General features: G+C 36.3%; 1 protein-coding gene across 1 annotated transcript in view; it reads left to right on the top strand.

Annotated features, from left to right (window-relative positions):
- HMGCLL1 (3-hydroxy-3-methylglutaryl-CoA lyase like 1) overlaps nt 1-16,514 on the top strand; it is a gene marked incomplete at both ends in the record, with an annotated part of 55,690 nt that overhangs the window by 10,289 nt on the left and 28,887 nt on the right. Inside the window, 4 exons of the mRNA XM_081326247.1 lie at nt 6,059-6,136; nt 8,153-8,260; nt 13,930-14,025; nt 15,232-15,380. Coding sequence (XP_081182373.1) covers nt 6,059-6,136; nt 8,153-8,260; nt 13,930-14,025; nt 15,232-15,380 — 431 coding nt within the window. The remainder of the gene's footprint in view (nt 1-6,058; nt 6,137-8,152; nt 8,261-13,929; nt 14,026-15,231; nt 15,381-16,514) is intronic.

Genomic DNA, 16,514 nt, shown 5'->3' with positions numbered 1-16,514 from the left:
TTAAAATTTTACTGTAGCCAGTTCATGGAAGTTAAATTGCTGGGTTAAATTAAAATGGGAAGTCTGAATCAGTCTGAATCAGAGGTTGCAAAGCCCCTGGAGTAGCATCAGATTAAGCTGTTTATATTAAAGCCACTGACTGATAGGGACATAATTGTTAGGAATGGCAATTTGCTAAGATAAGTAACAAAAAGTTTCACATGTTAACCTCTCTGACATTCAGATCACCCTCAAATACCCTCTCCCTTTTTTCTCTTCATCTTGTAATGTTACCATATCTCCCCTGAAGGCAAATAAATAAATAAATATCAGGCATGATCCCTTGCTGAAAAAAGTTGTCAACTCTAGTGTAAATGGTTTGTATATACCAATAAATAGAACTATAACATGTTAGTTAACTGAAATTTGATTTCTTTTCCTGAATTCCTTTCTTATTTCCTGTTCTTCTGCTAAGCATTCCACTATCCCTTGCATTTTGTATTGTGATGAAACAATTTACAAAATGCATCCTAGGAGAAACAACGCTTTGATGTTGCAGCGTGATGGATGGAGGAAGACGGGGTTCCGTCTTCCGCATTCGATTTTGCCCCACTGGGGACCCTAAAAAATCGCCCCAAAGAGGCAATAGAGAAGGAGGGGACCCTCGTTGATTGTGGAAGGGCAGTGGCCCTTCCATTTGATCCGAGGAAGCCCTCCAAACCAGCAGGGGAAAGACTGGCTACATTCGTGTGGCCAGTTAGAAGCAGCTGTCAACCGAAGAAAATAAACATTAACCAGCAACTTTTGAGCAATGTGGATGGAACTGGGTGAGACCCTATCCTCTCTTTATGGCTTTAAGACTTTCCTGGGGAAAAACTGCCCAAAGCAAAGAATCCTCCCCGATGAGAGAGGAAAGGGGAATTTCCACCCCATTCCCTCAGGAAAAGAAGTGAATTAATTGCTTGGGGGGGGGGAAACAGAAAATTACAAGATTAATTTGAGATCAATACACATATATAACTTTGAAATTTGGGTGCTTTTGAGTTTTTTTTAAAAAGAGACTTAAAAAGCTTGTAATATAAGTTTGGATGTAAAAAAACTGGAAGACGGTGTCAATGACATTTAGTGGAGAACTAAAGCACTACCATTTATTATGCCTAAAGGGAACTTGGCTGGAAGCCCAGACTCATATAAGACTCTTGTTGTTTTCAGAAACTTTCACTTCTGAACCTGGGAAAAAAAAGAGGGGGGATTTTTTCTTGGGCTGCTTATTTGTGTGGCAAGACAATAAACTATTTTGAAACTGGCCTGCCTGGACTACAAATATAAATACTAACTGACTTTTAGAGCTGTGTCATGGAGCTATTTCTCTATAAAAGAAACATGCATTATTGATTGAGATGATGGAATACTTTGAATTATAAACCTTTGATTAATTAACAATTTTTAATTGCTCTTTTCTTTCTGGACAGAAAAAATTGAACTTTACTTATATTTGCTGAGGGGAGACTTAAGGACAGACTGATAGGCCGGCTGGATAATTTGGAGTTCAAATGACAATTGACTGAAACTTTTTAAATCCCTAAATAAATTGGACTATGAAGACTACATACAAAAACAAAATGGATGTTTCATACTTAGTTACAAATGGTAAAAAACTAACCCTAACACCTGTCCCCAAAGTCCCCAGCTTGACATACCAACAAGAAAATGTTGATGAATTTCAGAAAGAAATTCTATGTTAAAATCAATACAAGAGACATTTGCCTTAGCTCATGATGAGACTAAAAATAACATAAAGGAGATAAAAGAACAATTCTTTAATCTAAATCTACAAACTCAGAAAATGACTACAAAGGAACTAGCAACCCAAAAAATAGAAGGATAATCAGAGGAAGCAGATCCAAAGATGGAGGACCTAAAGAAAAGAACTAATAGACAGATTCAGACAAATGAAGAATTAGAAGATGTAGCGATAATATCGGAAATGGAAAAAAATATCTTACCTGTCAAGATCTCAGAACACACTTGAGGATAAGAAAGAAGAGCTGATTGAATGGAAGATAGAGCTGTTAGGAGAATTGTGGGAAATTGGAGAAGAGGTAGGCTGTTTAATGAATACCAATGAGCTGAGTGGCCTTCCAAAAATACTTTAATCAAATTGTCTTTCTTATTCCAAACAATATACACAAAAATAGAGGAAGAATTACTTGATGATTCAAATGCATTGACTTGGAAAGTTAGTTGGCAAAGGAAGAAAGCTAGAGTAAGACTGAAGAAATTAGAGGTTTTGACCCATCTGATGGGATATTATACTATTAATCAGATGTTTGAACATGGCTGAGAATAGATAATTGTTAGAAATAGAAGTATTATTATAACTAGAAAGATAGGATTTTTAACTAGAATATTATATTTTGGTATGAGAAGAGAAATATGAAAATACTAAGAGGGTTTGAATAAGGAAAGCTTTTGGTTACCTAAATATAACTTATTATGAGAAATTATAAGCGATAGAGATATTTTGAACACTGATGGGAAATTAAAATTTAAAAAAAGCGGGAAAAATAATATTAATTGAACAAATGGATATTAAGTGCAAATGGAATTAAGATATATTTTGGTTAGAAAAGATATTTTAAACAAAGCATTATTTATATTATTAGGAAAATGTAACAAAGATGTTGATATTCAATTGTATATGTATTAACAACAATAAGAATTTTATTTGCCTAGTGTGGGAAAATGTGTACTACCGGAAGAAGAGAGGAAGCATTGGATGGTGTACTATTGGGCCTAGATTGAAGAAGTTAATATGTCACTGAATTACTAATGGACCCAGACAACACGTTGTTTATTAAGTGCTTTTGATTGTAAAACTAGAAAATTAATACAATATTTATAAAAAAAACCTAAAAAACAAAAATGCATCTTACTGTACGTTACCTGGGAATTTTGCTAATTATAAATTGGGAATTTTCAACACATTTGGAAGATACTTCACTTGAGAAGGCCGTTTACCACACTTTCACCAAACCTATAGAACTTACTTTAAATGGCTGCTATTATAACCTTAGTGATTATGCTGAAATGGATAAAGAGCTCTTAAGGATCCACATAAGCCCATCTTTACCCGATATTTATCACAGCATCAATGTAGACATTACATGGGCTCAGGAATTCTGGGAGTTGAAGTCTATAGGCCATACAATTGTCATAATTTCCTACCCCTGCATTAAATTAAACATCTAGGATCAGGTCTTCTACTTTTCCTTTATTCAAAAGTAGATGCAAGAGGCCCAATCAGTTTCATGATCACAGGATGTGGGAAGGTTTAATCTTTTGAATTCTAGTTTTTAGCTATCTTTTCTATACAACTGTTGTGGGGGTAGGGAAATAAGCTATTTTTACTACAATGAAGTTTGGTCTGATATGGGAGAAAAAAGAAATATTATTACTTAAATGGAAATGAGAATCAACCAAGCCATCTGATAGCCATGTGTGGGCAATTGAAACAGCACATTAAGATTTTCCACAAAAGATAACTTGGAAAACACTATACAATAATATGGTAGTGATGTTTACTTCCCCAAGCACACTGGTGTGGGTGGGTGTTGTCAAATAGCCTGTGATCATTCTCAGATTGTACCACTCATGTGCCATTTGTCTTGTAAGATCAAATATCTGATGGTCTTGAAAAAACCACAAAAACACACTCTCTGCGAAGAGATCTTGCATTAATAGTAATAAAGGCCTTCTAAATTGGAGGAGATGGTACATGACCACGGAAATGTCTTTGGACAGCGCTGGCTTAGAGTCGGACACGACTAGACAGAGAAACCTTTACTATTTACCTTTATGTAGCAAAAGAGAGCTTTGCCTTTGCATTGAAATGGGCTTATACTGTATACTCAGCAAGTGTATGTTCTATTTCTTTTTATGGTGTTAATGGAAATGAAGGGTAAATGAATTAGTTCCCCCCTCCTTCAAAATTCAGTTGCTTGGCAGCCAGCATGTATTTATGACAGTTGCAGCATCTTGGGCTCATATGATCATCATAATCCTATTTTAATCTTGGTTTTATCTTAATTTGTGTACTGTTTTAACTGTTTTTAACCTTGCCCTGTAAACCACCCTGAGTCCTTCGGGAATAGGGCGGTATAGAAATGCAGAATGCAGCCACGCGAGTTGTGTTGGGGGTCTCCCGATACTCCCATGTTACACCTCTGCTCCGTGAGCTGCATTGGCTTCCAGTTGCCTTCCGGGTGAGATTCAAGGTGCTGGTAATGACCTATAAAGCCCTACATGGCATGGGTCCGGAGTACCTAAGGGAGCACCTGCGGCCGGCGTCAACTTCCCTCCGCCCAGTGCGCTCCCACAGAGAGGGCCTCCTCAGGGTGCCACCGGTCAGAGAATGCTGACTGGTGGCCCCCAGGGGGAGGGCGTTCTCTGGGTGCGCCTGACCTTTGGAACCGTTTACCGGTTGAGCTCTGGATGGCTTCCGACCTTCGCTCCTTCCGACGTGATCTAAAAACTTATTTATTTGAACAAGTCGGCCTGGTCTGATGGGTTTGGGGTTTTAATTACTGTTTTTAAGTAATTTATTGTATTCGGGCACAATGGTTTAATCTGTTTTTAATTTTTGTATTCTGTATTTTTGGTATTTATTGTCCTGTACACCGCCCTGAGTCCTTCGGGAGAAGGGCGGTATACAAATAAAATAAATTATTAATAATAATAATAATAATAATAATAATAATAATAATAATAATAATAATAATAATTTGTGACCTTCCTGTGGGATTCTGACAAGCAAAGTCAATAGAGAAAGCCAGATTTATTTAACAACTGAGTGATTTGCTTAATGACCATGGCAAAAACATTGTAAAATCAAATGCAATTCATTTAATCACTTAATTATGAAAGTTCTGGTCCCAGCTGAGGACTACCTGTAAAATGTTTTAGATATTAAGGCGAAAACTTTGAACTAAACACTCATGTTGTGCCTATCCCTACAATCTGATTGTTCATCTTTATAGAACCATAGCAAGACAATAACTCTGTATTTAGCTTACTGATTTTGTGTCCTATAAGTTGTGACTAAACAACAGTCCTGTGATTCGGCAGATTTTGATTATATGTACTTATATATTGAATAATTAGAAATCTTAACTTTGCCATAACTAGATTATGTCTACCAAAGGGGTGAGCAAGCATCCTTTGGGGCATCTGAGCTTTTATTTATTTTGTCAGTAATTAAGATTCTTTTTTAATGCCAAGCCACTAATTAATTTCATGCTGATTTTTGCTCGGATGCCAAACAATATAAGTGTATCAAACCACCCTCAGATTTTTTTATACCAATTAATGACAAAACTATTACTCAGAAATATAAAAGCTGGCTCTAAAAGTCTAGCTTTATCCCGTTCAGTGCTACCAGTCATTACCATATCTCTGTGGCACATATATATGTACATGCACATACTTACATAGATGTGTAAAACATGGATCTGATCTAATGCCTTGATTGGCAACTAATTTGTTGGAGTTTTGTTTAGGAAAGAATGGCAAAAAAATTCTTTCCAAATTGTCTTCCAAGGAAGATTACATTTCCATAACCATATTTCATCTTTACTCTCCTTTGATCACAGGGTTAGCATCTGGAATACAGATTTTATGCAAATGTTCCTAGTTGCTGATATAAATTATTCCCAAACTGGATGAAAATCAGTTTTTTGAAAATGTAAAAGTTATGTTAGGAGCAACTGGCTGTGATCAAGTTGATCCTCTTCTTATTTTCTCATAAGAGCAGGGTTTGGCTTCATCGTTTCTTGAAAAAGACTATCATGTTTTAGAATCCTGGCTGTTTGATCCTAATCTGCAAGGAAACATTTCCATGATGATGAAAAGACATTCTGCAAAGATTCTTTAAGATAATTTTCGTTGTTCCCCCTTTAACATTCTTGAACCTGTTTATAGTAAGAAAACAAACTGTATGCAAAGCCCTAACGAGGGAGCCTTAGTGTAGATCAAACTATAATCTTTCATGGGCTAACAAATCTTTCATGTTATGTTTCAGGAATTGCTTACAAGTGGATTTCCTGAGTTTGTTAAAATAGTGGAAGTTGGTCCAAGAGATGGATTACAGAATGAAAAGGTATGTTAACCCATGGGGAGAATGAACCTTTGAGGAAGACAATATTGTATTAATTAAACCCAAATAATTGATCATGCCGTTCAAAGTTTACAACAATTTATAAAAAGCACCAGAGTTTAGATTTCTATCCCTCTCTCTTGTGATGTTTTAAAATTTAAGATTAATTAAATTAATTAATTAATCTTTTGGTGTAAGCATTTTTTAGTACTTACTGTGGTATTATTCTACCTATTACATTAATATTGTCTTCAAGATCTTTCCTCTTTAAAGTATCAACAAAATATGACTAACTGTAGCAAAAGGAAAAGCAATGAGGGCGTTTCATCTCATTGAGATGGTTATGTTTTTTAATAGCATCAGTATGAAATCAATTAGTAGTACAATATACAATAGCAACTTTATATTAAGAAAAGGACTCTGGCATATTATATTAATTGCGAGAACCTCACAAAATGTCTTTACAAGCCTCAATCCATATGGAAGCCATTTCCCTTTGGTGACATTCCATATAGCTTCATGTTTGTCACTTAGCTGGTGCCCAGCCTATGGGTTTTCCATATTTAATTATTAATTTGTAAGAAAAAAAGTTCCTCGTTAAATCAGAAAGACCTGTGCACTGTCTTCTCCCATGTGATTTGATATCTTTTTCCCTGTCTTCTTCAACTTCCCAACCTATTATCTGGAATTTTGCCACATAGAAACATGTGCCTTAAAGCTCATGCAACATTTAAATATGAAAAGCATAGCCTTGAGTGGTACTGATGTGACAAAAATCATAGGGCAGTGTGTGAAGTACTTAGTCAGCCTGAGCTGATCTCAAAAAGCTTAGTAGGGTTGGACCTGGTTGGTACTTGGATGGGAAATGGTAGAGCTGTAGGTGGACTGAGAAGCAGAAAAACATCGTAGAAGAAGGCAATGCAAACTGTTTCTGTTTTGTTACAAGAATCTTGGAAGTCTGGTAACTGGAGAGCCAGTTCGGTGTAATGATTAAGGTTCTAGCTTAGAAACCAGGAGACTGTGAATTTTAGTTCTGCCTTAGGCATGAAAACTGGCTGGGTGACTTGGGCCAGTCATGCTGTCTCAGCCCAAGCCACCTCACAGGACTGAGGTTGTCATGAAAATAGGAGGAGGAAAGACTACCTTGATTTGCTTATAAAGCAATACATTAGGGGAGATAATCTAATATAAACAAATAAGTAAATAAATTTTACACGTGCCCATGAAGTTCCCAGTGATACTGTACCACAAGTACAAGCAAATAAAACCAGTTCATATATTGGAAAATCATAATGTTATCATCAGTCTTTCTCCTCCATAATTAGTTACATAAATTGTATAAATTAAGGAAGTGGTGCTTTTTCCTCCATAGCCACTCCATATAACATTCCTGGTATATATATGGGTAGGCAGTAGTATATATATGAAGAGGGAAGTTACTTAAAGGTTGGGATGTTAAAAATCCATTTGTAGAAGGTAAGGTCCCTATTTCCATGACAATGGAAATAGTGACAGCAGCTTTCTGACTTTTGTCTTACTTTATGACTAAATAATTTTCTCATGTTTCTTCTATCATAAATGTATTATATTTCCATCCCTCTCTTTCCCTTAGTCTCAGAGGCTTTAAATTGTAAACTCTTGGGGACAGAGCCTTACTTTCTGCTTTGAACTGGTTGGGGCAATGCCAGTTACTGTAATAGTCAGAAAAATATGTTTTGTATTCCCAAACATGTGCTATCCATAGTCTTTATTCCATCTGACTGTGTCACTTGTATTAAACAGATATTGCAGACTCTGAGGAAGAGCCAACAGTAGTACATATTAGAACTTATTTCCTGGGGATGTGTGTTAGTTTCCTTTTGACTAAGAAAAGAGCATCTGGGCCCAATAACCTAAAAACATCATTGGTGATTTTTACATTTTGTTTTATGACATTATAAATGTTTTGGGTTTGGATCTAAGATGTTCTTAACACTTAACATTGTGCTGTACAGAAATGATATTTCTTCTTATTTGCAGGCTATACTTCCTACAGATGTGAAAATTGAGCTCATCGATCAACTTTCCAAAACTGGCTTGTCTGTCATAGAAGTGACAAGTTTTGTTTCTTCAAAATGGGTACCTCAGGTAGGCAAAAGAACTGATAGTCTTGAGCATTACTCAGCATTGCCAGTGTTTCTTGCATGATGAAATTTCTCCACCCTCTTTTTCTGGGCCATTAGTTCTCTATTTAGCTTTCCTCTATTGCTTCTCATTTCTGCCCTGTCTTGTTTTAATATAGTTATTGGAATTGGTTGGTTTACTGATGACAATTTCTTTGCCCCTAGGCAAACTCTAAATGGCTTTGGCACATTACTTGTTCATAATCCAGGGAGATCTATTTATCAGAGAGGTCAAACTATATTGGAGTCATAATTTCTATGAAGACTTACTATTGTTTCTGGATTTATATGGTAATGGAAAAGAATTAAAAATTCATCTTTGCAAAAGATATTTCCGTTTGATTTTTCCTTTTTTAACGCTAGATGATGCAGAGTTAATCCTGTAGCCAACATGTTGCCGTTATTTTTCTGTTGACTTCTGAAAGGTTAGAGAAAAATGCACAGTAATGCATTGCAATATTTTGCACTTCTTTTGTTGAGAAGTCATATATAAGATAAATGCACATGGATAACTGCACGTGGACAGTAGAATTTGACCAGGATATCCACATCACCACCACAGTGTGATGACATTCAAACACTTTCAGGTGGCATATCTCATTGTAGGCTGGAAGTTAATTTAAAGGAGATTTTCATGTGATCTTATAAATTGACCTTAAATATGAGGCATTACTTCATGGAATGGATCTCTTTAATTTAGGGCCAATTATACATTATAACAGGGCAGCATAGTATGAATCAAAATGTGTCTCTAATGTTTTTTCCAGACAGTAACTAAAGAGAAACAAGGGGTATATGTGAGTTTTCTTTGCATGTTGTCATCCTGATCAAAATTATCCTTATCCAAGGCTGCTATTTGATAAGAAACACATAAGTGCAGGCATTTTGTTGGATTCAGACTTGGGTCTTCAGAAATGGAATAAATACTTAAGTTTGTGGAAGATGTCTATGGAGATTCTCAGACATCCAGGATGTTTGCCAAAGATAGGCAAAAGGTCAGAACTGAAGAGGCTTGGATAAGAACCGAAATGGCTTCAAGCAAAAATTAGAAATCCAGTTGCCTTTTGAAAAGTGGGAAATCAGTGAATATACTTCTCCACAAAAACTTCCCACTAGTAAATGTCTATGGAGATTTTATGTCATTCAGGTCACGGTTGTCCCAAAGGTGCTTTTTCAAAAGGCAACCAGACTTCATTTTTCCTTGAAGACATTTTACTTTTCATCCAAGAAGCTTCTTCATTTCTGGAGAAGAACAAAACATCTTCAAGGGAAAAAAAAGTCGGGTTGCCTTTTGAAAAAGCACCTTTGGGACATCCCCCTGATATTACATCTGTTGCAGGAAACTTGGAATTTTTAAATAGGATTTTCCCGTTTATAAGGCAAACAGCAGCCTCAGGAATGAAATGTGAATTTCTCTGGGAGAATGGCGTGATGAAAAGTTAATGCTATTGATAGCCTGAATTCACAAAGCAGATCAGTCACTCCTGCCTGCAGCTTCTGCAATAAAATACTACCTCTATTGTAGTAAGAATCTTGGATTATGAAGTTTATGTCTTCATTGTCTATCATAATGTTCCAAACATGGGAAATGAACAGAATGAGCTTGTACCAGCATACAGAAAAGTAAATATGATTTCATAGTTAAAATGGAAACTGGGATAACTTTTGTGGGATGATTTCTATAACTAGAATAGAGCAATTGTATGATACTACCGTAGTTTCCGGCGTATAAGACTACTTTTTAACCCATGAAAATCTTCTCAAAAGTCAGGGGTCGTCTTATACGCCGGGTGCTGAAAATTTAGGGACAGGGCTGGCTGGAAAACCTGGAGCGGATCTCCCATTTAGTCTGCGCAGGGAAAGCGGGACCAATTGGAGAAGAAGCTGCAGTCTGTGATTTTTTACAGGCTGGGGTCTGGGCGTCTTTCCTTCTAAAGTTGAAGAGCAGCTGTAGTATATCCCAACTTGAAAGGCAGGTAGGGAAGGCAGCAGCCAGAGCAGCAGCTTAGCTCTAAGGACACATTTGACTCAGGAACTGGGCGGGCGGGCTGGAAAACCTGGAGCGGATCTCCCATTTGGTCTTTTTTTTAAAATCCCATTTATATCCTACACTTCTCCGAAGACTCAGGGTGGCTTACAATTTAAAGCACAAATCAATGTGCTTAGCAATAGCCTTCATTCTGTGTATATGCCTGTTTATTAGGGCTTTCACCCCCCCCCCCAAGCAGCATTATTACAAAGTCAGCTTATTGCCCCCAACAATCTGGGTCCTCATTTTACCTACCTTGGAAGGATGGAAAGCTGAGTCAACCTTGAGCCTGGTGGGATGCGAACCTGCACTAATTGCAGGCAGCTTGTGTTACTTAAGGCTCTGCGCAGGGAAAGCTTTAGAGTGAATTAGGAAAAGTGAAAAAGTGAATTAGGAAAATAGGGAATGGTTGCTGGAATCAGGGGCTGCCACAAAGAAGAGGGAGTCAAGCTATTCTCCAAAGCACCTGAAAGCAGGACAAGAAGTAATGGATGGAAACTAATCAAGGAGAGAAGCAACCTAGAACTAAGGAGAAACTTCCTGACAGTTAGAACAATTAACCAGTGGAACAACCTGCCTCCAGAAGTGGTGAATGCTCCAACACTGGAAGTTTTTAAGAAGAGACTGGACAGCCATTTGTCTGAAATGGTATAGGGTTTCCTGCCTTAGCAGGGGGTTGGACTAGATGACCTCCAAGGTCTCCTCCAACTACTACTTCTTCTTCTTCTTCTTCTTCTTCTTCTTCTTCTTCTTCTTCTTCTTCTTCTTCTTCTTCTTCTTCTTCTTCTTCTTCTTCTTCTTCTTCTTCTTGTTATTATTATAGTTTAATCCACTTGCACTGTTTTATGTTTACATGTTTGATGACAAACAGCCTTATGTTTATAAGTGACAGTTTTCCTACTAAGCACCTGCATGTCATAAGCATTTGAATTAAAATTACCATATTAAAATCAAATCTGATGTTTTTTAATTTTTATTTGGTGTGCGTTGGAAGAGGGGTAGTCTTATACGGCGAGTCTAGCCCAAACCCTATAATTTAACAGGAAATGTAGGGGGTCGTCTTATACGCCCAGTCGTCTTATACGCCGGAAAATACGGTATTTGTTCAAAAGGAGCAGAAGCAATAGACATAGAACAGTTGGTGCATTGGGGATTAAAACATTAAAACATCCTTGCCCACAAATCCAAATGAATGAATTTGGCAATACTGTGGAGAGACTGTGGGTTAAGAATAAAAGCAATACTGTTGTTAATGCCTCCTATTGCTCTCCTCAATCAAGGGAGGATGTGGACAATACTTTCCAAAGGCAAATTTACAGAGGCATGAAGTGGTACTTATGGAAGATTAATAATACCTATACATATCTGGGAACAAACTTTGCAGCATAGTCCTTCTGGCAAACTCATGACACCTCATACTGGCAATCTTCTGTAGAGAGTAGAGGAAGGCTCAAGAGAATTAACTCTCATTAAAACTAGAACATTTGGGGTTCAAATGCATGCACCAATTCAGAAGATTTTAAAGATTACTATACAACTGAAAAAGAATTTTTCCTCTTGGGACTGATGGATAAACAGTTGGAAAAAAAAGTCATGGCGTTTTGTTTTTATATATGACAACCACAGCAAGCTTATTGGACATATGAAGTTGGAAAGATTTGGCAATATCTGAACAACAGAGAAATGTTTGGTGAAGATGATAGATTTTGCTGAGGTGGCCAAATTGACCTGATTGATTAGAGAGAAGACAATATCTATGTTTATCGCTGACTGGAAACCCCTTAGGGACCTTTTGCATAAAACAGAAAAAAACGTACTTTTCCTCTATGATTTTGATGATTACATAGGCTAGATTATTAAAAGAAGAGACTCACGCTGTAATGTTGGAGAAAGAGGTAAATCTACAATTGTATTTATAACTGCTGTTAGAAAAAGATCAGAAGCCACTTCTTTGTATCTTTGTATCTTTTTTTCTTTATTTTCTATTTCTCTTCTACCTTTTTTCTTCTTTTTGCACTTTTTCTCTTTTATTTCTTTTTTGGTTTTCCATCTGTATCTTAGTTTGTATTAATGTTTGTATATATATATAAATTGTTTGTGTTAGCCTTAACAAAATCAATTAAAAAAATAATTTTGGATTTTTCTTACTGTCATTTTATGGTGTAATATAGTATTCTGATACAGTATGTACTTTCCTTCAAGGAATAGTTAAGGCAATCATAAGCGACTTTTTCCCCACTTCCTTAGTTTTTAAAAATGTTTTCTTAATTTCTTTTTTTTTCCAGTGAGGCTCCCTCAGTAGCAAATTTGGTCTAGGTTGGCCATATACAAGGGGTGGAAAACAATCTCATTTTATTTCTATTTCAGTGCTGAATGTATAATATAACAGCTTGATGTTTGCATGAAATTTGTTTACATTCTGAGGCCACATTGCTTGCCAATGAAGCATGATCTTAATAGTATCCCCTTAGATCAGCCTTTTCTTAGATCATAAAATTATAGCTAGTTACTTTTCCATCTTTTCTTTCTTAAAGGTATTTTGGAATTTTTACCATTTCTTTATAAATGTTTTCTTTGGCGATGACTTTTTTTAGTTAAAACAGCCAGAAGAAGTAAAGGGTTTGCAGTAGCAATGTGCCATGTAAAACAGAATCCCACACCTATAATTGAAATTGCCAAGAATGATAAACGGGTGCCACTGGAATGCTTATGGATTAAGTATCCTATTGCATTTTGTACATGGATTGCAGAAACATTAATGTTAAAATAAGATTTTACTCTCAAGAAAAAAATACCAAGAATAAAATTTGTTGTATAAAATCTATTTGAAACTATTAAGTTTCATGGTGCTTGAATTGTACTTTCTATTTAGCCTTTTAACCATATTTCCAGGTGTCTCACAATAGTCAAAAGCACAAATGTTGTCACATTGGTTTCGTATTTCATTAAATAAAGTATATTTCATTTTAAAGATTTGCCTTATCCTAGGTGGTATGAGGGACATTCTTTATTTAATTAAGGATTTAAAGCTTTGTTATGATTGCACAAATAGCTTGCCTTTCCTCTGCAACCTCAAGATGGTAAACATAGTCTCATTTCCTTTTACCATCACAACAAAAATATGGTCATTTATTTGGGCTGAGAATAAGTTCAGGGTTAGCAAGCAGCTTCATGTTGAGCAAGGACTCAAACTGCCCATCCCAAATCTCAATTCAATATCTTACCCACAACCAGTAGGCGGATTCAAATGTGTGAACTACCGGTTCTCTGTGTGGATGCTGCTTCCGGAAGTCCATTCTGGGCCTGGGCAACAAAAAATTAGCTATCGGTTCTACCGAACCGACTGAATCCCACCACTGCCCACAACATAGTTACTTGAAAACTGAGAGATACTCCTACATGAAGTACTATGTAACAACCATGTGCTATGGAGAGAAAGAGAACAAATGTTAGTTATACTGACTATATTATCTGGCATACATTCTCAGTTTTATCTTGCTTATCCGGTTTGTGTATGTGGGTTGTATTTTTTGTGTTCTTTTATTAATGCCATGAGATAGGCATCAGATATTATAATATGACATTGTGAAATTATTTTTTTTAAGATGGCAGATCACACAGAAGTAATGAAAGGAATAAAACGATATCCTGGAGTCCATTATCCAGTCCTTACTCCTAATCTTCACGGTTTCCATTCTGCTGTATGTATATATAAATGTATATGTATGCATAGAATGAAAATAGACTGGGGAAATGCAAGTTTGAATCCACCTTTATCCACAGACGCTTATTGGGAGACTTTGGGCCAGTCATCTTCTTTCGGCTCCAAGATAAAATCAGGATAATTGTTAACAAATAAATGAGTGTTTATTGCTATGGAAAATATAAAAAAGAACACTTTTTTGATACAAATTAGAAAAAAATAAATCCTTCCAAAGCATTCCAAGAATTGTATAATTAGAAATACCAAATTACAGAATGCTTCTATTCTTGAGGTTAAATCCAAAATACATTAATCAAGATTTGGATTCCTTGAAATACATGACTTGTGCCAAATTTGGAGCTTATCCACATCTCCTGTTCGCTGCTGTATGAAGAGGGCACATGTACCAATTGTTAAGGTGCTTGTGGTGCTTGTCATGCTGTTGGGAAAACAGTTGGAATGTTCCCTCCTTTCCCAAATTGAATCCCAAGAAATTGCAGTTAAGAGGATGATATTCCTATGACTGGACCAAATAATTATAATAAAGTATAGTCCCCTTTAAATTCTATCACAGCCTATAGCATGGTTTATAAACTGTAATATATATTCAGTCAAGCTATTGAGTCAAAACAAACAAACTACATTATGGCTTATCCTAAGAGTAGCAATTATGCAGTCTGCTGTCATTGATTTTAATGGGTGCTGGTCAGGATTCACATTTTACCTCTTAAACTCCCTGATGCCTCCCCCTTTTGATACCCCTAATTGACAGAAATTGCATTACTCTGTCTTTTCCAAGTTTGTGAATGAGTTTCAGTTCACTCTGTATCTCCACTTACCTTTCAGAATAAAAGCCAATGAACTGGAACAAAGATTAAGTAATACTAGCGTAACATAATGCCTCAACTTTTCTATTTTAGTCTTGAATTCTTGCTCCAGTATGTGGGGTCTGATATTGGACACCATTGAGAAGATCTTAGTTCTTATAGCAGTAATGACTATCTAGATCTTAACTGGAAATAGTTTGCTCTTGGAATGACTTCATGTAAATTTTATTAATTATAACTAGACTACTTTTAGGTTATTCTTGCTACAGTAGTCAGGAACTACTGTTAAAATAATGCATTTACTACAATTGTATATTCCCTATTTGCTTAAGAAAAATGATGTGGTTTTTTTCTTCTTGTTCTGTTTGCTTTTGTAGATAGCTGCTGGAGCAACTGAAGTGTCAGTGTTTGGTGCAGCATCCGAGACTTTCAGTAAAATAAATATCAATTGTACTATAGAAGAAAGCCTGGACAGATTTGAGGTTGTAGTTAAATCTGCAAGAAATATGGACATTCCAGTGCGAGGGTAATAATTATTAATTTTATTAATGTGATCATTTCTTTGCTATATTTTCACACTGACTAAAGAAATGGAGATAGAGTTCTAATTTGCAGCACAATTTTTGGTTGTTTTCTCAGAAATGAATCCTAGTCTATTCTGTTGGACATTCAGTATAAGACTTATTTTAAGATTGCAGTCTTAGTTATTCCATTTTTGCAATAAAGCTGTGTTTCACTTCAGACTGAATAAATACCTAGAGTTCCTTTTACAGCAATACTCAAGCCCTTGTTAATCCCAGTTTACATGTCATATCCATGCATAGCTTGGATAGCTTCTCTTGTGCAGTTTTTCAATATATTCAGTGTATTTGAAGAACTCCAACATTTTCTTAGGATCCATTTCTGGAACCCTTCAAAGATCTGGATATCCCCAGAGGTTTCTTCCTTCCCAGCAATCTTTTATTAAATTTGCAGCAATTAAGGTGATTGGTAGTGAACTGTGGAGAAGCGTTCAGGGTGGATTGAGTGCTGTTCAGCTTAACTCCTGTTTGAAATCCTTTGCTTGACAATGAATGCAATGAGTGCAATGCATTTCTGTTCTCTTTCTAAGGAGATTCTCAGTCATCCAGGTTGTGGTTGTCCGAAAGGTGTTTTTTTCCAAAAGACAACTGGACTTTGTTTTTCCTTGAAGTTGTTGCCCGCCTCATTGAGAACTAAAGAAGCGAAATATCTTCAAGGAAGAACAATGAAAGTCCAGTTGCCTTTTGGAAAAAGCACTTTGGGGGCATTTCTGTTCTATGTAGCGTTTTCTCTGTCTAGACGTCACAGCAGGGACAGACTTGCTGTGAACAATTATAATCATTATTTGCAGAAAAAGCTGATGCAATTTGTCCTGATTTGGACTCCAATGTTATAGCAGAACAGAGAGGTTACTTTGGTAACTGCTAGTCCTGTTCACAGGGAGTTTTAGCATGTAGTGTGTGTGGTGATGAGGACCACCACTGTCTTGCCCAATACCCTGTCCTTACTAAATGATTAGTTTAGCTTGGATAGGAGAGACTCCATGGTTACGGAGGTGATTAATGCATTTATCAGGGTGGATTATGTTCCTGCTAGTAGTCATAAGGTCCTTATTGGAAAAGTCTCTTGAGCTGGAAGA

This window comes from Vipera berus (assembly GCF_964194415.1).
Source record: "Vipera berus genome assembly, chromosome: 1".
Classification (NCBI taxonomy): Eukaryota; Metazoa; Chordata; class Lepidosauria; order Squamata; family Viperidae; genus Vipera; species Vipera berus.
The sequence above is the reverse complement of the archived record's forward strand: the minus strand, read 5'-3'. Positions and strand labels throughout refer to the sequence as shown.